Genomic DNA, 22,241 nt, shown 5'->3' with positions numbered 1-22,241 from the left:
TTGAGCTTCAAAGTCTTATGTATAAACAATCTGATGTTATCTGATTTCAATATCTTTTTCTGGTCATTTAGTTTCCCTTATAAAGTTAACCAGTACACACCTTATATTTACAGTCTTCACCTGCAGAAAGGATAAGTTCATTGACTGAGTTCCAGTCGGTTTTTAAAATAAGCCCATCATGGGCCTTCCACTGAAATGGAAAAAAATAAGTTAAACATAGGTGTAAGAAGTCTGAGAACTCCTATTTTTATATTTATTGTGGAAATACAAAAAGTATATTTAGAGTTGCAGCTGTGGAACAGGATAAACAGCATGAGAAAGGAAGGCTGAAAACCAAGGACACTTCCAGAAGAAGAGGAAAACAAGTTCAAGTAAGCTGCGTGATGGCAGGCCCTAATTGGAGGAAGAGTGCATGGCTTGGGAAGATTCACAGCCCTGATTGGATCATCGCCTGTATGCACCGTTAAGGACTGTTTTGGGAAGTTACATTGCTGATATGTAAAGGCGGGTGGGAAAGTTACAAGAGAGAACTTGTGAAAGTATATAAGGGATGTTAAAACCTGTAATAAACGTTTTGGATCGTTCACATCTGAGTCCGTGCCCGAGACACTGCAATTTATCATTCACCATTTAGTATCATTCTCTTAGCCCAGTGCAGATCAGGTTTTCCAATAGCACACATGCACGGACTCATTCTACTCTGTGGAGGAACAAACTAAAGACAGCCTGGAACATGAAAGCATTACAATCTGCATAAGGAGACCATTCTGAATGACTGTTTCTGTTTCTTTCTGTGGTTTTTAGTAACAGCTGAAAAGGGAAAGGCTTCTATATCTTTGTGCTTCCTCTCTGTTTGCAGAAAGGGAAATTCTTGCACCGCAGAAATTATTCCTTTCTGCAAACAAAATTATTTGACAATCTCCCTATTCTCAAAAAACCTGGAGATTTAGTTGAAATAAGAGGCATGCACACTCCCTGGAAAGCTTCAGTACAAACTTTCAACGTTTGGGACAACTACAGACACCTGAAAAAAGCTTTCACCTGAGAAGTGAGACCTTAATGTACTAATGATACCTGCAAAACTTTAACGTTTGGTTGGAGAGGTTTAATTATCAGCTGCTTTCCTGAAGTATAGAGAACCTTTTCAGAATCAGGTCCCCAGGCTACTGAGTACACTGGCGTGCCTGTAAGATACAAAGAAAACATTTCTTATGTCTTAACTGATCAAATTATGCAGAAACTGCTACAGTCGCTTCAAACTGCTCACTTCAAACATACATCAAAGATACAGAAGCAGGAGAAAGCCAACCTATGGAATTTTTAAGTTAAAAGGTTTCTTCTTCAGTCAGAATCAAAACTATTTTGCTTCTGCAGTCTCACTGAACCTCACATCTATATTCCCAATTGATTTTGTTTTCCTCTAAAATACAAAACAAACACCTGATTAATTTCTCCCAAGGTACAGCTGAGCAAAACAGGATGAGATTATTCTCCTCATCTTTGGGCTGGGTTTCATAAACTACTTCATAAAACTAGGAAGAGTCGCCTGCAGAACTAACTGATTTTTCCCAGTAAATTGAAAAAACAAAAACAAACAAACAAAAAAAAAACACCACCAAAAAAAAAAAAAACTTTTTCATAAGTTCATAAGGTTGGAAAGGACCTATAAGATCATCTAGTCCAACCATCCTCCTATCACTATCTCTACCCAACTACTAAATCAAATCCTTTTTTTTTTTGTAGATTAAAAGCTCCAGAATGATGCACCTGGAATAAAGCTGACTGTTCTGTTTGACAAACAACTTGAGTTGCAGTTTTTAAGTGATCTTTTCTTTGAAAAAACAGAAAAAAAAAAAAAAAAAGGAAGGAAATTGATCAGAAAAAGCATTCAGGAAAACAAATGCAAACAATTTCGATAGTACTTGACAGGATTAGTCTCCCCTCAAGAAGAAGAACCAAAGTATTACACTACTTCATTCCTTGCAAATGTATGTAAAAAATAAATTAAATAGAGATCATGTCCAAACATTTGTTCCTATCACACAAAAGCCCTGTAGCAATAGGCAGTGAGTTATAGCACTGCCTCAGCAGCAGAGGACATAGAAATTAAAATGCAAGAGAGGTTGTGCAATAAAGTCCTGGGCAGATCATTCCACTATGCATTTTGTAAAGCTTGCTCTCATATCTTCTGAATTGGTTTTCACCAACATACATAATGTTCTCACTGCAGAAATGAGGCCTTTGAAGGCACAACTGAACTGTCTAAGCATAAGCACCTACAGCAATGAGACGTGCCCAGGGGGAGTTTTTGGACTCAAGTTGTGCCAGCAGAGGGTCAGATTGGATATTAGGAATAATTTCTTCTCTGAAAGAGCACTGTACAGCTGCCCAGGGAGTGCTGGGGTCACCGTCCCTGGAGAAGCTCCAGAACCACAGGGATGTGACACTGAGGGACATGGGCAGTGGCACGGTGGGGTGGGCTGGGGATCTCAGAGGTCTTTTCCAACCTGAATGGTTCTGTGATTCTGTGACACAGAAAGGAGGTCCATCCCCACGTGGAAGGAGTTTGGAGTTGGGCACAATAGCCCAGCAGCACCCTCATACAGCTCCAACCACAACTGCACCCAGAAGGCCTACCTCAGAAACCAGGACAGGAGCGGCAATAGTTACACAGCTAAACATTTGTATTTGACAACTTCATCATTTTAGAGGAGGAAAACAGGAAGCAACTATCCGAAATCCTCTGAGATCTGCACTTCTTAGGGATTCGTGCATATTTTAGCTGATAACTAATTATCAAATTAATGAATACTGAGCAAATAAACCACGGTTCTTACAGCTACCATGAATGATGATAATATTAAAAAAAACAAAAAACCCAGAGGTTTAAGAAGTCCTCTGTCAAGGTAAAACTTTGAAACACATTTCTGGCACATTAAGATTCCTTTACACACCACTGAATTTAACCTGAGCTTCCACAACTTTGAATTCCCAACACAGAAGCGGTGTCATTGCTCCTGAAGATTTTTGTAACTTGTACATTTTCACTTATGAAGGCATTTATTCTATGTAGTTTAGAAATAGAGGATGATGCAATTTCTTTTGGTCACCCACGACATGATGCAACTCACAGAAGCACACAACATAGATGACGCAAATCTGGCACTAGCTGTTTTCCTACTGGCAGCAATCTATGTTGAAAATGACATAAATTCTGTCACCAGCAGTACTGAAATTCTAAATAAACTCATTTTTGTCCTGCTCTAATGCTGGTTCAACAATCAGAAGACTTCTAGATTTAAACCAAATGTTTCCTTTTTTTATGATGGCTGACTACTTAACCACAATTTCCAGGGCTTAACAGCAGGAGCTAAGTTAACTCATTTCCTTCTGCACTTAACAAGAACTTGGTTGGGAAAAGACTGCCAGCACACTGCATTGCTGTGGAAAGAAAAATTCTTCAGGACAGAAACTACAGCGAGTTGCACTGGTGATAAACAGCTCGAGGAAAAATATTGTGTGACAAAAGATGTGACAAAAGCAGAAGAGTTGGACGGAGGGAAGAGATGAAGAACGGACACTGGCACTAAGCACACTTCTTCACATCCCAGTGCTCTACCAGCAGATGTTAATTCCCAGTGTTGATGCATGGAGCACAGAAAGAGCTCAGGTTGAGTGCCAAAGCAACTACAGCTGCCACCTGGGTAGGTGCAAGTGTGTGTGAGGCATTTTCTCATGCAGCAGTAGAAAGATCATCCAATCCATACAATTTTGTGTTGCTCTGTGGCTGCACAATAAAAGGAGTTTCATTCTGAATTTTGAATTTGCCCCTTACAGATGAGTTCTGCTTCCCGACAAATGCCTTGTCATTAGACTGCCTGCACTGCAACTGTTGTCCATTTGCTACCAGTAAGCAAAAAGGCAAAGGATGAAAATTAAGGATGGAAAAGTTAAAGTCAGACTTCAAGAACAACGCAGCCATAACTGCCATACATTAGGGCCAATGGCAGGAGAGGCCACAGGGTCACACGAACTTTATTCCATGTGTTGGCACGACACAGGACATGTGGCCACAGAGCTCCATATAAGTACTGAAAAAGCTAAAAAGGGAAAAATATATGTTCGTGTTTTTCTAGTGAATAAAAATCCAAAGATAGAGCAGGCATGTAGACCATCAAGCAAAGATAAGAGCCTGAAAATTTATTTCTAATACAAAGAGTGGAATGAGTAGAATGCTAGCAACAGTAATCCCTTCATTTCTCAAGATTATTGATACAGAAGTGAAAAATTAGCTCAAATATGACATATCTCTCTTAAAAAACATTCATTTTTCTGCAGAATCCTATCCTGATCCCAGGTATGCCTGCAGCTTACAGAACAGTCTCCAGGAATCTGATCCTATCAAGTTTAAAGGGCTTTGGAGCCTCACAGGTTCTTATCTTAAAACACAAATACAAAAAGATAATTATTTCATGCAGAACCAACTCACTGCACCAGAAACTCCAACCAATTAATGGAAATTCTACTTGCTTACTGCCAACTGGAATGTCTCTTATAAGCTTCATGAAACACATAAAACTTGGTACATAGCAAGTGAGACATAAAGCAGTGTGTGCTTCAAGTTGTTTTTTCCCTCCAAACTTACAGCTTGGTTAGCTTGTCTTTGTACGTGGTAAACATGAAAACACATCACATCTCAATATGAACCTCCTCAACAGAATTGAAATAGACTTTACATTCACTCCTGTGGTAAAAATGCCTTCAACAGGTTGAAAGAATTTAGATAATTTGTTTTAGAAAGAGATAAGGGTCTGACATTTAACGCAACCCCAGGTGCATGTGGTTTCTTAAAAAATGTCAAAAGGTCACATGATCTCAATGTATGAAGGCTGAAAAACAAAATCTAACTCAGTATCTTCACTGAAATAGTACAGAAATATCCAAAATTGTAATTCTAGAATGCTACTTTTCTTTATAAATACCAAACATTGTTTGTATAAACATGCATTCGCAGCCTCCAGCGTCGCACTTTACAATAAGGTGATTTTAAATTGATTTAAATAAAAACATCTGAAACGCTCCAGCATGCATCAAACTGTAGTTGCAGAGCCAAGATAAGGTTAGGCCTCCAGGGCCCCAGCTCAACAAAGAGCTTCAGCACAGGAATCGTTTCTGTTCACTAGGGCTATTTGCATATGTTTCATTAGTTACTGGAGTAAACTGGGCAGAGGAACCAACCTGTAGACACTCTGCATCTTTCAAGCATTCTTGCAATGCTCTTAGCAATCTTTTTTTTCTTTTTAGTTTCACCTGAGAAGTCCATGGCTTAATATTAAAACTGGTTTTTTTCCCTCCAGAATCCTTAGTGTAGAGCTGAAACCGTTGTCTAAAAATGTCGCATTAATACTTCTAATTTGACAGGGTTTTTTTTTCTTTTATTCCTTGAAAACAAGTGAAAAACTAAATGACATGGCTTTTCTTTCTCATCTGTCACACAAAAAGAATTATGCAGAGGGAGGAGGGATGGAGTATAAACCATTTCAGCTGAACAGCAAATGTTACAAAACCTAAAACAAGGGAATTGGAATCTATACCAGAAAGTACTTCATACCCATATCACAACTGCTAATCGTAATTCAGTAATAAAAATGAAATACTTTTTTTTTGCCCATTTCCCTTCATTTTGACAATTGATCCAGCCCAAGCCAAAACAAAAGAGAAACCCACCTAGGTTGTAGTTAGCGTGTCAGTAGAAAAAGATGAAAGAAGGTTGTACTTTATCTTGAAAAAAGATCACTTGAAAAAAAATTCATCAAGGATGTAATATTCAGAAAAAGACAAAGCAGGCAATATATGCTCTTCTTTGTTACAGATGATCTCCTGTTTTGTAAATATTTACTACAAATGCCTTCATAAGCAAGCAAAAGGAGATGTGATACATAGCGAGTTTCAAAGCACTGTATTTTAACACGTCTGCTGCTGTTGAATAATTGTAAGGCCAATTAGATCAATAATGACAACAGTTAGATGAGTACGATACTGTTTCCAACCTACATGACACGTGGCATATAATGACATTTCTATTGTATATGATACACCACAATGACAAACAGTCCATGGGAATACAACAGGAGCACTAACTGCGCTGGAACACACCTAACTCTATTCTTCTTCTGATTTGACTACCTAATAATAAATTGCCTATCAGTTAATTGAACACTTTGATGCAGAAAGTTAGGACAATGAAGCTGACAGTCAGAATTTGTACTTCCCAATATAAAGTCAAAGATCTGTATTTGTGAAGTTTATCTAAGTCTAACAATCCCTACTTAAGCCATTACAAGCAGGCTCAGAGTATGTTATTTACATGTACCTTACATAACCCAAACTCAAAATTCTAACTGAACTTTAAGAAAATTAACTTACCTTGCTGAGCTAAAGTAGATCTCAGCATTCCACTTTTAGACCAGATTTTCACTTGGCCATCTTCACCAACTGTAAAATTATCACAGAAACTGTAACTTAAAAGTCTAACAGTCACAACAGTTGCACAGTTATTGTATTTACTGGGAAATATTAAAGTTAAAACAAGTTTGTGTCTTTTCACAGGTGAATATCATTTATGTTGTCTTCCTAACACGCCAACAGTACTTCAAAGAAACAATATTTAAGCTTTTTACCACTGTTATCAATGAATTTCTTCCTCTACTGAAAGTCCTTATGGCATGGTGTCCAACCTTTTGGCTTGCCTGGGTTACATCAGGTGAAGAGGAATTGTCTTGGGACACATACACATAGATTGCTCTGAGAGTACTGCCTCCCTTTTATTTCCACTCAAACCACAACAGATACAATGAGCACAGTAATGATTTCTGACAGAGCAAATTTTCAGCAACAAAACAATATTTTTCAATGCAGGCTATGCTGCTCTTATCCAAAGCTGCTCCTGGCAACACAAAGTCCATCTCTATTTAAATATCCCAAGTTCTCTGCTTTGTAGCCCCAACATCTATTTACGTCCCAAAGGCTGATTAAATGAGTCTCTTAGGAACCCAAAGACAGATTTCAAGTATTAAACTGGAGGCTCCACAGTTGATAAATGGTGAGACTGAAGATAACTGAGGGCCCAATTTGGACAGCTTGGTTCTTATGAAATAACTGCATGACACCAAGAAAATAAGTTTACTTGTTTATAAGCTCATGCTGTACAGCAAATATAGACATGTCTGCATAAAATCCAGAGATGCTTTCATGTGTTTTCTTACTTGAAATGCAAACATCTGTGCCTCTATTTAAACACTCCAAATTCAGTTAATCAGGAAAAAGGTGCACCATGATGCCATTCTTCCTTTTAAAGGTAATTTTTTTTTAACTAGATTTCAAATTCTGATTCATGGCAGATTTAGCACATAAATTGTTTAAAAAGTGTAAAACCAAAACCAACTGTTAATCTTTCTTGTGCCCATTTGACACTGTTCAAATAGAGCCATAAGGAATATTTTAACTGATACAGTACCATTGATGAGCCAATACTTCTCAAGGCACAGCAGCTGTTACAAGAGTGGTTGAGCATATAATTCTGGTCTTCATAGAACAAAACAAAACAAAAAAAAAGCAACTCAAAATCAAAGAGAGAGTTCCAACTTCTTCTTTGGAGAAGTCCCTGAGGCAAATCTGTCTCTTAAAAGAACAATATTTCTGTTCCTCTGGGATTTAAGAGGAACATGACAGATAGAGCTCCTCAAAGCAGTATTTTAGAGTCAGACTGAGTCTGGAAACAAGCAGATCCAAAATTATCTTTAGTACTTTTGGACTGAGCTGGAATTTGTCCAAAACAATCAGCTGTGCTATCAACAGGAGGCTGCAGAAAATTCTGCCACCAACAGAAATCAAGAAATTCATCACAGGAAATGTAATTAGCTTCCCCCCAACATCAAGATAGCTTTGTTGTTGCTGTTTTGTTTTTTTTTTTGTGACAAAAATGCCAAAAGCAACTAATTACCAAAAGATTTAGGAGAAAAAGACACACAGGGATGCAGATGTTGGAGATGGCCCTCCCAGCCCCAGCAGAGAGAAGGGGGAGACAGCAGCTAGACTGCACTGCTCCTAATAATCAAGAAAGATCAGCACAGGAATGCTCAAAATGCTCATGAGGCCTCAGTAAGCTTCACTGGCCAAAAGACTCCAATGTCATGTGCCAATGTAGAAACCTTTTATCGTAACAGACAAGAAAAAAATGAAATATTCTCCTTCATGTATGAAAAACAGAGTGTCTATAGAAGCCTCTGAGCATTTTGATACTAAAAGCATTTGCTGTCAAGTACGTAGGATAATACGTGATAAACAGGATCACCACAGGATGACATAAACATGTTTTTACTCTCTTTTGTATTAAAGTAGTGCTCATAATTCTAAAACATCATTCATCAAATAGCACCAAAACAATTTCTATTGAACAAGGTGGTGATACCCCAAGTAACTGCGAAGAAATTAAAAAACCCTTAACTGTAGCTAATGTTATTTGTTGCTGATTTTGCATTTCCATTTCACCTCCGTTCTTGCAAAGGAATTTAAAGTTAGACCTGTATGTGAGCAATTTAATAGGCTTTAATTAACAACAATACATGCTAGGAAATCTGGGACCACATCTTTTCAATGTGGGTCAGGGATTAAATTTTGTTTCTAAAACCCTGTGTTGCTCTTATCCCATAATGTACTGTCCTTACGTTGTATGCACTTTATTGAAAGCACTTACTTTTCATAAATTTAACACTACATTTTTGTACCCTTCAATTTCTTCACTGCATATCATCTCTGTACATTAAAGCCCCCAAAGGCTTCATTTTGAGGGAGCCCTTCTGTTATTTTCGTTTTCAACCCCCGCCATTTCCTTACCTGTAGCCAATGCCGTTCCCTCGGAATTCCACCTCCCTGCAAGCACGGCTCCACTGTGGGCTTCCACACTTTTCTCTACTCTTCCTGCTTTTGATATCAAGTGGAATTTCCCTAAGCAGAAAATCAATATAGAAATAGTGTCTAATTTTGTGGAACGGTATTCATTTTTTGGTTTTGGTCTTCTGTTGTAAACGCATACACAAAACAAGAGGAATGAACCAACAAAAGCAGGATCAGACGTGCAGTGACATTATTCACAACGATGACTAGCCCAAACAAATGGGCTCTTGCAAAAGAAACACTTGTAAACTAGCTAAAATGTTTGCATGAATTGGTTGTGCTCTTGTGCTATGTACGGTCTTTGTTTTGACGACTCATTTTGCTCATGCCCCTCTAAGGTTTGCGTGTCCCTCTGGGGACGCAGCTGCCTGCTGCTATTTCATTGTCTGAGAGCTAACAAACAGAGGTACGCGCTCTGCAGCCCAGGAGAGCCCTTGTGTTTTCTTTTTTTAAGATCTGAAAAATCACTCAACACCAAAAGGATAATGGAAAAGTGAGTACAATCTGACCAGCAGCGAGCGCGTTTCTCTGAGGAAGTCTTACTGCCTGCATTATGGAGCTGTTATGGAAATTCACAGAGGCCAAAAACAAAGCTATTAATGATTTCAACAGAAGCATGAGGAAGTCTTTCTTTCCAAATGAGGGATGTTGCTTAAATCCAGGAAGATCAAATTTAAACTGGACCAAAGAGCAGACAAAGGAGGGCTTGGAAACATGTGGCAGAACAAAAGTGTGGCTTAGAATAGCTCACATTCAAATTAACCACTTTAAAACCAAAACTTTTTTAAAGATTAATTAATCTAATCTACCAGGCAGAGAACCACGAGAAGCTATTCCCAGCATGAGAACTCCTTGAGATGAACAATGCACGGATACCTCACACCAAGTGTGTGCAAATGCTCCATCACTTAAGACGAGATCATTTTTCCACTAATAACATATGCATATGACCCTCCTGCATGGGAATATGAATTATAAGGCAGGCCATACCTGTTCTGGTTAAACAGCGGGATCCCAGCACGTATTGAAAAAACACACAGAGAATGGGGACTATATTTTCAGTTACTGAAGACATTCAAGTGTCTGGAGTCCATATCTGAAGGTATTTTCTTTGGTCAGAGCACTGACAATAAGTTTGTCCCAAGTGAGTAAAAAGAAGGTAGCTTAACCTGTTGAGATCCAGTTTCTCCTACGCAGAGCTAGACACCTCAGTTGGAACTGCGATATCAACATGTAGAACCTTCCAGAACACAGCTGGGTTCAGCTCGCTGGGCACTCAGGGAAGGCACTGTGAGCTGGAGAGAGCTGGGAGGTGACAACACAACTCATCCACAGGAGCTAAATACCTGGCTCTTTCAGTAAAGAAACACGTTATCAAGGTTGGCAGAAGGTAAAACCTAAGACACCGTTGCACTAAATGCACATGAAAACCCCAGCAGCCAGGATGGGTGTGCTTCAGAAGCCTGAATCCACTTTCATTGTGTTCTGGTTTCCCATGTTGTATTTTGCACTTCAGTTTAAAAAAAAAAAAGACAAAACAGAAACAAAAGCTGAAAACAAAACCCGACTGAAAACAAACAAAAAGCATTCTGCTGGATCTGGCCGGAAATAAACATCAAACACACACCACTGCTCTCCGTGGTATTACCCAAATGAATACAATTAGACTCTGTCCTCTTTTAAAGTATACGAACAAAAAGGCACAATCCTCAGCCAAATCTCTGCCACTGCAAGACTTCCAGGCAGAAGAGTTAACACTGAAGAAGAATGGTTCGTATAAATCAGCTTATTTGAACCGAACATTTTAAACATCACACTAGATATTCTACTTTTCCTCTCCACGCATATTCATACCTAGAAGAGCCCTCTGGCCAGCTGGTCAATCCCACCCCTTTTTCCTTCACAAAACTAGTATTGTTTCTAAGACAACTTCTTCCTCGTTCACTTAGTTGTGAGCTTCCTAAAACGATCAATACCAGTCCTTCTGTACTCATTGCAATGTTCTAGTTTCAGTTATTGTACAGAATGTCTCACAGGTGCAAGATTCTCATTTCTTGTATACAAGTAGTAGCTGGCTTCACAGGGATACTATGGCTAATGCTATCTTTCCCAACCAAACAGCCTTCCAGTTTTTATAAAAGCACTTTTTGCTGTGATCCCCACTCTCATTTGATGTAATATTCTTGTTCAGTTCACAGCTGGGACTTTTTTCCACTGCAGAACACCTTCTAATCACTGAACTACATTCTCATGGCATCACCCACACTCTTCACACCACTAAGTGGCTAAGCTCTTCATAGTCATCATGAAGATATTCCACTGATATTACTAGTGGAAGAAAAAGCAATGATCAGCCTTGCAACAGGAAGCTCGCATACACAGAGAACACAAAGGAATCCATCAACTTTCACTATCCAACCTGAAGCCTTCAGAGTCGCTTTCCAAAGAACACATAGAATCCAGCAGTGTTTTATAGATTGGATCAGCTTCTGTTGACCCAGAGTGGATCTGAGGTCTCTGTACATCCATAAGAAACCCCCTCCAACCTGAAACATCCCAGGAAAATCAAGCAAACAAACACAGCAACGAGATATTTTTGTGCAAGTCACATCAGAACAATGGGCCATGTTGTTGGCAATGAGCAGAATCCTCTTCCACTGGGAAGCATCCAACTTATTGACCAACCTTCTGCATCCCTTCCCACTCTACCAGCTCCTACTTCAGTCACAAGGCATCTTCCCAATAACAAAGCATAGCAAACTGTAGCCTAGCAAGAAAGAATATACTTTCAAATAAAATCAGGCCCATTTTAGGCACTAAGAGAGAAGCATCTGGAAAAAAAATCATGTATTTAAGAAGTGTATATATATATAATGCACAACAAATCAAGTTATCATGGCTATCATCTCTATTTCTGTAATTTCTCTGCTTTTCCAAAGTGTGAACCTACAACTTTTGAGAATCAAATGAATGTGACCCATTAGATATTGAGCTTTTTCATTGCATTCTTACACAGAAGTTGTTCCAAATCCAAGTTTCAATGGATTTCTCTGCCTTCTTCTGTCATCAATTTAACATTCAGGTAGTAGTGGCTTTCAAATTAGAAATTATTGCCTTCTTATATGCAATCAAGAAAGGGAAAATTTTAGCTATACACTTGGAGTAGACAGAAGTGATTCAATAGAAGAACTTAATCTTTCTTTAAGTATCATTTCTGTAAAATACTGTTCCCTTATCTTCATTAAGCACTGAAGCCAGAAGCTGTCCTCAAGTTTGAAGTGACTCTCCAGTTCTGGAGGAATGTCAAGTGGGAGATCAGCAGCCTACTCAAATACAGACCATAAAACATGTATGTTTTGTTCATTACATTTGCTAGACTCTTAAATGCTGACCTAATAAAAAATGATCAATAATCAACAAACCGAAAAAATAGGTCAATTTCCCTATGATTTGTGCTTAATACACAGTTTAATGCTATTTTCTTTAGGTTTATAAAGAAAGCAGTAACGTGACCAGTGCAAGGAGGAAGCAAAAGACAGTACTCCACAAGAGATGCAACGCAGACAAAAGTCCAAGAGGATTAAATTCACATTTGCTCTAATTTCACAAATATCTGGAGCTCAACCAGGAATTGAGGCAACTCTGTAAGACATGCTACTCAGTTCCACCAGATTCAGCACATTTCCAGGAGTCCTTATCACAGAGATGAATGAGCTGCTGCAGGAAAATTGCAGGCTTGCCACGTGTGCTATGTCATTAGTGGCTAAACAGAATTTTATATTTTACTATTACTATTTTAAAAATAGAGTAACTCAGAAATCCAGCTATTGCACTTTAAGTGTATGAACAATTTGCTTGCACATGCACAGAAAAATCTTTGCAAGTTATATATATAGAGAGAGAGAGAAAGAGAGAGAGAGAGAGAGAAAGAGAGAGAAAGATTTATTGAAAGTGCCAGATTACACCAGGAAAAAAACTCCAGTCTTCTGCATTAAGCTTTATCTCTATTCATTATTTCACAAACAGTTTAGCACTGTTTTCTATTTCAGTTCCACAGAGGAAAAGCTAACAAACAGAACTATGACTGTTCACAAATACATCTCATCAACTGTTTTGATTTGATCTGTTTTATTCTTTCACTTTTGCTTAAATTTAGACCTGAAGGATATATGCAAATTGGAGATTACTCAGCGAAATAAATTGAATAAAAATCACATCCTATCTTCCTTGTGTAATATCCCGTTATCCTCTGGGTATCTGCTGTCCTGCACAGCCCAGTGTCACAGCAAGAAGCAGGACAGGCTTTGAGACTGCACTGTTTGAGCAGATGATACCGACTGCAGCTACAACACTGTTAAGGTGATAAGCCTTAGGGGTGTGCTCAGAACTGGGCAATACAAAGGGCCAACGCAGCTGCAAGAAGAAATGAAAAACAAAAAAATTCCCACTGCACCAAGGTTGGCAGAGAGAGTCACATCACTTTATAGCGCATACAAGCAAGAAGCATCTGCATTAAAAGAAAGTGAAAGTTAAGCAAGCTGATCTCCAGGAGCTGGACAATGACAGTTCACAGACTTTCAAATGCATATGGATTCTAACTGAGATAGAGTGACATAATCATTTATATGTTTTATTAAGAAGAAAAAAAAATCCCTTTTCTTCTCCCTGGCCCTCTTCTCGAAAATTCTTGTAGCTTAAATGAACACTGGGTTGTTCAGAGCGGAGAAGAGAAGGCTCTGGGGAGACCTTGCAGCAGCCTTCTGGTATCTACAGGAAAGCTGGGAGGGACACTTCGTCAGGGAGAGTAATGACAACACAAGGGGTAATGGCTCTAAACTAGAAGAGGAGAGATTCAGATTAGATGTGAGGAAATGCTTCACTCAGAGGTGCTGAGGCCCTGGCACTGCTGCCCAGAGCTGTGGGTGCTCCATTGCTGCAGTGCTGGGGTGTCCCTGCCCATGGCAGGGGCGGGGCTGGTGGGATTTAAGGTACCTTGCAACGCAAAGCAGCCCATGGTTCTACAAATACCTCATCAGGCCCAGCTGCCTAATAGCCACAGCAAAATTCAGCACCAAGTACTGCAAAAATTATACTTCTGCTTGGCCAAACTTCTCTCCCCATTTTCCCTTTCCATATATAGGGGATGTAGGATGCCGTAGTGAGCTGACCTTCAGGCTCAGGCCAAACAATGTCCTGCTATTGCTCCATAAGTTTAGTGCACTTAATCCATAGGAAGTACAGAAAATCTTACAGAAATCTTGGCCTTTGCTCTGTGATCTGAACTCTTAGCCTTCCTAACTTAAGTGCAACTGTTGTCAGCAGCCAGAGAAATCACCAAAGCTTCAGGCACAGAATGAGCTTTCCTGCCCTCTTCAGATACATGGCTCTCTCCACCCGTACTAAAAACCACACTGACACATCAGCACCAGACTGCTATTGCCTCTTCCAGTCAGGCTCACTGGGAAGCTGGCCATGTAAGCTGCACTCACCAAAGAGAGCATGCTAAATCCAGAAATTCAAGGTTCTGGATAAACTTGGGCAGAAGTTAACTGGAAATCATCCAAGAGTCCCATTAAAACTATCAATAAGGTCATGGGCAGATGGCCATATCCTGATGGAAACTCTACAATTGGCCAAAAGCTGTTCTGCCTGAAAGAGCTGGCAGATTTAGGGCAGCATATTGCTTTGAGTTTGTTGTTGAGCAACTCCCACCGCTACCATTCGTGTAGAAACACAGCTTCACCAGCAAGACTTTTGACTGCTGACAAAAGAATATAGTCTCAGTTGAGTATATTGATGGGATCTGTTTCTTTGTGCACATAATTACCACTATTGGCAAGATAGTTTAACTGACTTGCTCTGAAACTTTCCACAGTGTTTTCAATGAAGAAAAAGGAATGTATAAAATGTTAGTATCTACGTAAGGACTGTCCAACTTCTGTGAACAAACCACAGAGCTTTTCCAAGTCACTCATGTGCCAAGTTCTTGGATGTACCTCATTAAATTATCAGAAATCCATCACAAACCAACATCCCAACCCCAGCAGCAGTCAGAGCCTGCATCGAGACCACTTTTCTTAGCTGACATAAGCACAAATTGGTATAAAAATAGAAATGTTTTAAATTGACATACCATCAGAACTCGTAAGAACGAAGCTCTCAGCTTGGGACTGCTTCTTCCCACCAATGCTCCTGGGAAGCCAATGAAGGTCTATGGGGTATGTATCATCTGCAAGTTTCACTACCCGAGTTGTCTCACTCGTTAGAAGGTTCCACTTCATAATTTGGTGATCATCACTGCAGGAATATAGCTCGTCAGCTGTGGTCCATCCCACACAGCTAACTAATTCCTTATGTTAAATCGAATTAAGGAAGTCTGAAAGTCTCAATCATTACAAGCACTTATAAAACAGGAACACTGATACCATTAGACAGAATACTTTACATACAGGAAATGCAATTCTTCATTCTTTCCCTATTCGTTTGGTTCAAGAAAAGCTGGTAGAAATTCCATGAGAAATAAGGCAGATGAACCACACCATGTGAAAATAGAATTCTGATGACGATATTTGTCGAGGCATTGACAAACTGTTGAGATACACTCGTACAGAATCTTAGTGCAAGCACAAATCACTCTGTTATTGTTCAATTGACACCACATCATACGCAAATTATTGATGTATTCATTAAAAATGAGGAATGGCAGTTCTGTTTACATCTGTTCTGTGTGCGTTTTGCTGTAAGCAAGGAGGTATATCTGCTGCTATTTACTGCCTGGGAAAGCTTTAACTTACTGCCGCAAAAAGGAAGGAAAGAAAAGCTCAAAACTTTGTAGCAACATATTGAGAGCTTCTGAAGGGAAGGTAATACTCAGATTGTTCCACCTCTCAAACTATTGCCCCTAAAGGCTGCACTACTCAGGTTGAAACATAAAAGCAAAAAGAGGAAAAAAAACCCATAACAGAAAAAAAGCCAAAAAACAGAAAAAACCCTACGATTTACAAATATTTTACTGCAACATTTGTGGTAAATATGAACCTTTCTAGAAAATAAACTACATGATAATATAACATGGATTTCAGTGGTTTATTCTAAGATAAAGGATATGTTTTGGTTCCTTTAACAGTGAAGTCTTCAGTCTCATTTTGGTTGTTCAGATGGAACATTTAAACGAGGCACGTAGGAATAATATAACTGTAATAAAACAGAGCAAGGACATATATAAGCAGCCAAAACTCAAAAGGAAGATACCAACACTAAAACAAAATATTTTCAAATAAATAATATTTCATTAGTACTGTGCCAAAATAAGCACCAAAAAGTTTTAAGAGAACTCCATACAGGACTCAGTGGCAGCCTTGCACACTGGGCAAGAACAAGTGGTGCCAGGTGTGCTTTGCTGGCACTGTAGAAGGAAACACTGAAGCTCCGTCGTGCAGACATGGTAGCAAGGGAAAACCAGGAATCACAAACTTGTCAAGAACTGTTGGGAAATGGCTGCAGGAGCAGGGAAGTCATGGTGATATGTACGAGCACAGTTTGCACTGCAGCACAGACTATATACTCATGGAAAAGTATTAGATAAGTTCATAGGTTCATAAGGTTGGAAAGGACCTACAAGATCATCTAGTCCAACCATCCTCCTATCACTATCCCTACCCAACTACTAAATCAAATCCCTTAGTACCTCACCTAAACACTTCTTGAACAGCGCTAGGGATGGTGCCTCAACCACCTCCCTAGGCAGGCCATTCCAGTGCCTGACCACTCTTTCAGAGAAAAAATGCTTCCTCAGGTCTAATCTAAATCTTCCCTGCCGCAACTTGTGGCCATTACCTCTCGTCCTGTCATTACTTATCAGGGAGAAGAGGCCCACCCCCTCCTCACCACAACCCCCCTTCAGGAAGTGGGAGAGTGCAATAAGGTCTCCTCTGAGCCTCCTCTTCTCCAGACTGAACAATCCCAGCTCCCTCAGCCGCTCCTCATAAGACTTGTGCTCCAGACCCCTCACCAGTTTTGTTGCCCTTCTCTGAACACGCTCCAGGGCCTCAATGTCCTTCTTGTAGTGAGAGGCCCAAAACTGGACACAGTACTCAAGGTGCGGCCGCACCAGAGCTGAGTACAGGGGGATGATCACCTCCCTGCTCCTGCTGGCTACACTATTTCTAATACAGGCCAGGATGCCGTTGGCCTTCTTGGCCACCTGGGCACACTGCCGGCTCATGTTAAGCCGAGCATCAATCAACACCCCCAGGTCCTTTTCCTCTCTACATTCTTCAAGCCATTCTGCCCCAAGCCTATAGCATTGCATGGGGTTATTGTGGCCAAAGTGCAGGACCCGGCACTTGGTCTTATTGAACCTCATCCCATTTAGCTCAGCCCAGCTGTTCAGCCTATCCAAATCCCTCTGAAGGGCCTCCCTACCCTCAGGCAGTTTGACACATCCTCCCAACTTGGTGTCATCTGCAGACTTACTGAGGGTACACTCAATTCCCTCATCTAGGTCATCAATAAAGATATTAAACAAGATGGGCCCCAAAACTGACCCTAAACTATAAAAAATAGTTTATAATAATATATATAGATATGAAATGTAATAACTTATAAATAAATAATAATAATAATAATAAAATTTTATATATATATATATATATATATATATATATATATATATATATATATATATATATATATAAAACACAAACAAACAGTGGGTAGTGACACTTTGCTGCCCTCCCTGAGCCCTATTCAGCTGAGGGGTGAGGGCGAGGGCGCTGAAACCCTGGCAACGCCTACGCCTCGTTAACCTCTCGAGAACAGCCGTAGGGACTGGCCGCTCTCACTCGGTTCCCGAGAGACCGGAACCTCCCGAAAACCCACCCTGTACCTCAATCAGCCGCTGCAGCTCCGGCAGTGCCGATTACAAAGCAGCTGATCACGAGGACTGAGTGGTACTTCCGGGTTCTGACCGTTTAAAATCCCCCGCCGTTGCCCTGGCAACGCCTACGCCACGTCAGCCTCTCGCGAGAGAGAGCTGCCGGGGTCTGTCGGGACTGGCCGCTCTCACTCGGTTCCCGAGAGACAGGAACCTCCCGACAACCCGCCCCGTACCTCAATCAGCCGCTGCAGCTCCGGCTGTGCCGATTACAAAGCAGTTGATCACGAGGACTGAGATGTTGATAGGAGGTCATGATGCTCCTGGGCCAAGTGACAAACAACTCAAAGCAGACACGAACTGCTTCAGCTCAGCAACTCAAGTTGCCAAGATGTCTATGGGAAACTTCTGTGATCATGTTGTTCACCCTGCTTTCAGTGAAGAAGGCTTCACAGGACTGTTGATAATTGTAACTATAGGTATTTTTAGAGTAAGCTGTCCTTGGTAGTCTATTCCGTTTAGCTAGCAGGTGTTCCCTTTGGGCTCTGTGTTATGCACACTGATACGGTGCTCAAAGGAAACTACACTGTTTGAACCTTGAGAAAAGTAAAAGCAGGAGATGGTCTGTGGCGAGTGGGAGAGGAAAAGTGCACTTTGAACAGGGGACGCCCTGCCAGCACTGCCTTTCACACCCGCCGCCGACGCATTCCTGTTTGGGTTTTTTAGGATTAGGATGATATCAAGAGTTACCTCCCTCAGGATGGTTTCTCACTGCTGTTAATTATTGGGAACTGCTTAAAGTTGTCTTTCTCTGAGGCTCTCAGCCAATGATTGTGTGCTATTCTCTGTACGCCCCTGTCTTAAACACTATAAGAATAAGGCTGTCCAGGTAATAAACTGAAGCCTGATCATTCATGTATTTGAGTCCTGTCGTGCTCCCCGCCCGAGAGCAATCCACTTGGACCCTGATATCTGCAGCAAAGAACCTTCACACTTAGTGACAGCACTGGGTGGAAACACAGAATGAAAAGCCATGCAGGGAAGACAATCCTGCCCGACCACATGATACAATGTCTTACTGCCACCCACCGCTACTTGTAACGTCCACAATACTTCACTGCAACACGTAATTCCACAGGGGGGTCAGTGAGGTCCCACAGCCCAGTCCTCATCCCTCCTCCAAAAACCAAAGCCTGGCAGACAGGGACACTGTGCCAGGTGAGCACTCCTGGCCCCCAGGGTGGAAACGGAGGAGCACACAGGGTGGCAGCAAATGGGGCAGCGAGGAGAGCGCCGTGATGCACCATGAGACCCTATGAACCTGCGGGATTTTTTCCACCATAAAAGCGATGGGTCAAACAATTGAATTAGTTGAATTATTTGAATCACAAACGCAGAATTTAAGAAGCCTAAAAAGGATGCTCAAGGGATAAAAGTTCATTTTATCCCCGTGTTACATAAATATAACCACTGCACGTGTTAATTAAAGTAATTTTCTCATATTTGAATGTCTTTCTCGTTCCCTGAACCAAAGGCTGTGCTGTGATCCTCACTCTGCAGACCAAAGGGGCCTTTCAGCCACGTTGCTGACTCCCTCATAGCAGTGATGCCCTTGGTGGGCAGTACCAGGTACCTGCCCTGCCCACCATGTGCTGCTCAGCTCAGACTCCACGTCGTGCATTACGAAATCAAAGCGCCAGATGTAAACCTGAAGCTTTGAACACAACAAGGAAATAACACGGAGCAAAACGCTGTTGGATTTCTTGTTCGGCTGAACCGTCCCACCTGGGTGCACGGATCTCACCTGCCTCAGTTTTCCACACATGCTGCAGTGCCCCTAAACCCATCCGCTACTGTTCGGCACACGGTAACGGCTTGTTTCTGTCTCGTTTAGGGCTCCAGCAGGCATGCTGGCATCCCTTCCTATCCCGCTACACCGGCACACCCAAAACATTCTCAATATCGGCCCTCCGAAGGAAACCTCTCACGGGCACTCTGTGAGTTCCACCTGCTGCCAAGAGGTGACACGTCACGGAGCTCAGCATCGCAGAACTGCAGGGCTTGGAAAGGACCTCCAGAGATCATGGAGTCCAACTCTTACACAGCAGCTCCCAGCCCAGGCTGCACAGCTCGGCGTCCAGGCGGCTCTGGGAAGTCTCCAGAGAAGGATATCCCACCAGCTCTGCGCGCAGCTCCAGTGCTCCATCACTGCACTGGGTCCAATCGCCACGCACTGCTGTGCGGAGTCCGTCCCTTTGCCTCCCGCACCTCACACATACACAGACACTCAAGATCCCCTCCGAGCCTTCCGCCGCCGCGCAGGGCGGGTGGGGGGGGGGGGGGGGCGGCAGAGAGCCCGGCGGGGCTCGAGCCAGGACCGCCCCGTTTCGCCCCTCAGCCCCATAACCCACCCGCCCTGCACGGCCGTGCCCGCCGCCCCACCCCTCCCGCCCGGCGCTGCCTTTACCTGCGGCGGCGGGCTGCTCGTCCCGGCGCTGTCTCTATGGCCACATCCCGCGAGAGCAGCGCCCGCCCCGCTCCCCCCCGCCCGCAGGGCCGGGCCGGGCGACGGCGTTCACTGATTTGAAAACGAGCCCCGTTTTCGCTTTATGTACATCCGTACCGGTGTAACGTTCTTTTTTAAAATTTTATTATTATTTTTTTGCTGTTATCTCGGCGGAGCGCTCCGCCCGCTGACCTACTTTTACAGCGGGGGAATTTGATCCCTTCCACGCCGGCACCGCTTCGCCCGCCCCACCGGCACACGGCGGGAGGGGGTAACAGAGAGGTGGGGGGGGAAATAAAAGAAACGGGACCCACAGCAGCAGCCCCGCTAACGGCCGCAAAGATGGCGCGGGGCGTAGCGCGGCTTTTTCCTCCTTTCAAACCCCGGGCCGCCCCGCCCCCTGCCGTCCCAGCCTGCCCCGCGCCTTTTTAACGAATTTCGGTTCGAGTTCGCCGTTTGGGCGCCATTTTCGAGTGTGGAAGCCGCCGCGCCGCGGCCGCCCCGAACCGCCGCCGCCGCCCTCGGGGGTTCGGAGCCGCCCGTGTGTGCGGGGCGGTCGCAGCCGGGGCTTCCCCCGCCGGGACGGAGCGGCGCAGAGCGGAGCGCTTCGGGCGCGCTCCGGACGGTGAGCTGCGGGGGCGGGGGGCGCCGCGCGGAGCCGCGTTGTTCCTACTTCGATCCGCGCGCTGAGGCGCTCCGTTCCCGCCTCGTTCCTCCCGCTCTGAGGCGCGGAGCCGGCGGCGGGAGCTCCGCCCGCGGGTTTTTTGGTTTTTTTTTTGACTCTCGGAGGGTGAAACGTTGAGCGGGTTAATACTGGGGGGAGGGGGGAGAATGGAAAAAAGCGGAAAGGTTTTTCTCGCTGACATCGCTGCCCGAGGGCTGGCGGAGAAACGCGGCCCGGTGCTCTGAGGGGCTGTGGCCGCCTGGGACAGCCGCTCCGTAACGGGAACGCGACCGCATGAAGTCCAGCGCAGGGCCACGAAGATGGTGAAGGGCCTGGAGGATCTCCCCTGAGTGAACTGGATCTGTTTAGCCTTGGGAAAAGAAGACAGAGAGGGGACCTGATCCAGGTTGATAAATAACTGAGGTGTGGGGGACATAGTGGAGAGGCCAGACTCTTTTTCAGCAGTGTGTGGAGACAGGACATGGGGGAACGGACAGAAACTACAGCACGAATGTGCGCAAGAACTTCTTTACGATGAGGGTGACGGAGCACTGGCACAGGCTGCACAGGGGGGTTATGGGGTCTCCTTCTCTGGAGATATTCAAGACCCGCCTGGCCGCCTGTGCGACCTGGTGTAGGGAACTGCTTTGGCAGGGGGTTGGACTCGATGATCTCTAGAGGTCCCTTCCAACCCCTACGATTCTGGGATTCTGTGAAAACGACTTTTCTCTGTGTCATTTCCCACCCCCTCTTCTCTCCCCCCATTGTCCCAAATGAAGGGCTCTCATGAGAGTGCGCCTTGGGGGTAGGTCCGCAAACGTCAAATGATTGGCACCAATGGTGAGATGACTTTCTAACCACGTCAGTTTTTTTTTATCTGGGGAGAAGTAAACTTTCTCGTGTCCGTCCCTCTCGGCCGCTTGCTGCGATTTAAACCCGTGTGCGGCTTTCCCTCCCGCTCGCTGCTCTCTGGAGCTCGGTGGGACTCGTGTTTCCTGCCCCGCTCGGATCGCTGTAACATCGCATCGGGATGAAGGTATTTCTGCCTGCTCGTGCTGTTGGATGCTGCGCCGTACATCGTGCTGGTTGCAGCTGTCGGAGGGTGAAGCCCGTGCTCCAGCTGCGCAGGGTTTTTTTTGTTTGTGCGTACCCACGGACGCTCTTTGTGGAGCGCTGAAAGTGAAGCGTGTGTCGGGACTGAGCGCTGCGTGGAAGCAGCGCGGACGTGGGTTTGTTCCTGC

The 22,241-nt window shown here is 43.2% G+C and overlaps 1 protein-coding gene across 1 annotated transcript in view; it reads right to left on the bottom strand.

Moving 5' to 3' along the window:
- The window catches only part of IFT80 (intraflagellar transport 80), a 39,609-nt gene extending 24,302 nt beyond the window's left edge, over nt 1–15,307 (bottom strand). The window contains exons 1-5 of the mRNA XM_065747859.1: nt 15,089–15,307; nt 8,896–9,006; nt 6,427–6,495; nt 1,075–1,184; nt 101–190 (exon numbers count right to left, since the gene is read on the bottom strand). Of these exons, the coding sequence (XP_065603931.1) occupies nt 101–190; nt 1,075–1,184; nt 6,427–6,495; nt 8,896–9,006; nt 15,089–15,236 (528 nt within the window). The 5' untranslated portion in view covers nt 15,237–15,307. The remainder of the gene's footprint in view (nt 1–100; nt 191–1,074; nt 1,185–6,426; nt 6,496–8,895; nt 9,007–15,088) is intronic.
- Between the last annotated feature and the right edge of the window lie 6,934 nt (nt 15,308–22,241).

The sequence above is a fragment of the Cyrtonyx montezumae genome, unplaced genomic scaffold, assembly GCF_038088225.1.
Source record: "Cyrtonyx montezumae isolate F1298 unplaced genomic scaffold, pur_monq_1.0 scaffold_5, whole genome shotgun sequence".
In the NCBI taxonomy this organism is placed as follows: domain Eukaryota; kingdom Metazoa; phylum Chordata; class Aves; order Galliformes; family Odontophoridae; genus Cyrtonyx; species Cyrtonyx montezumae.
This window is presented reverse-complemented; position numbering and strand designations above follow the sequence as displayed.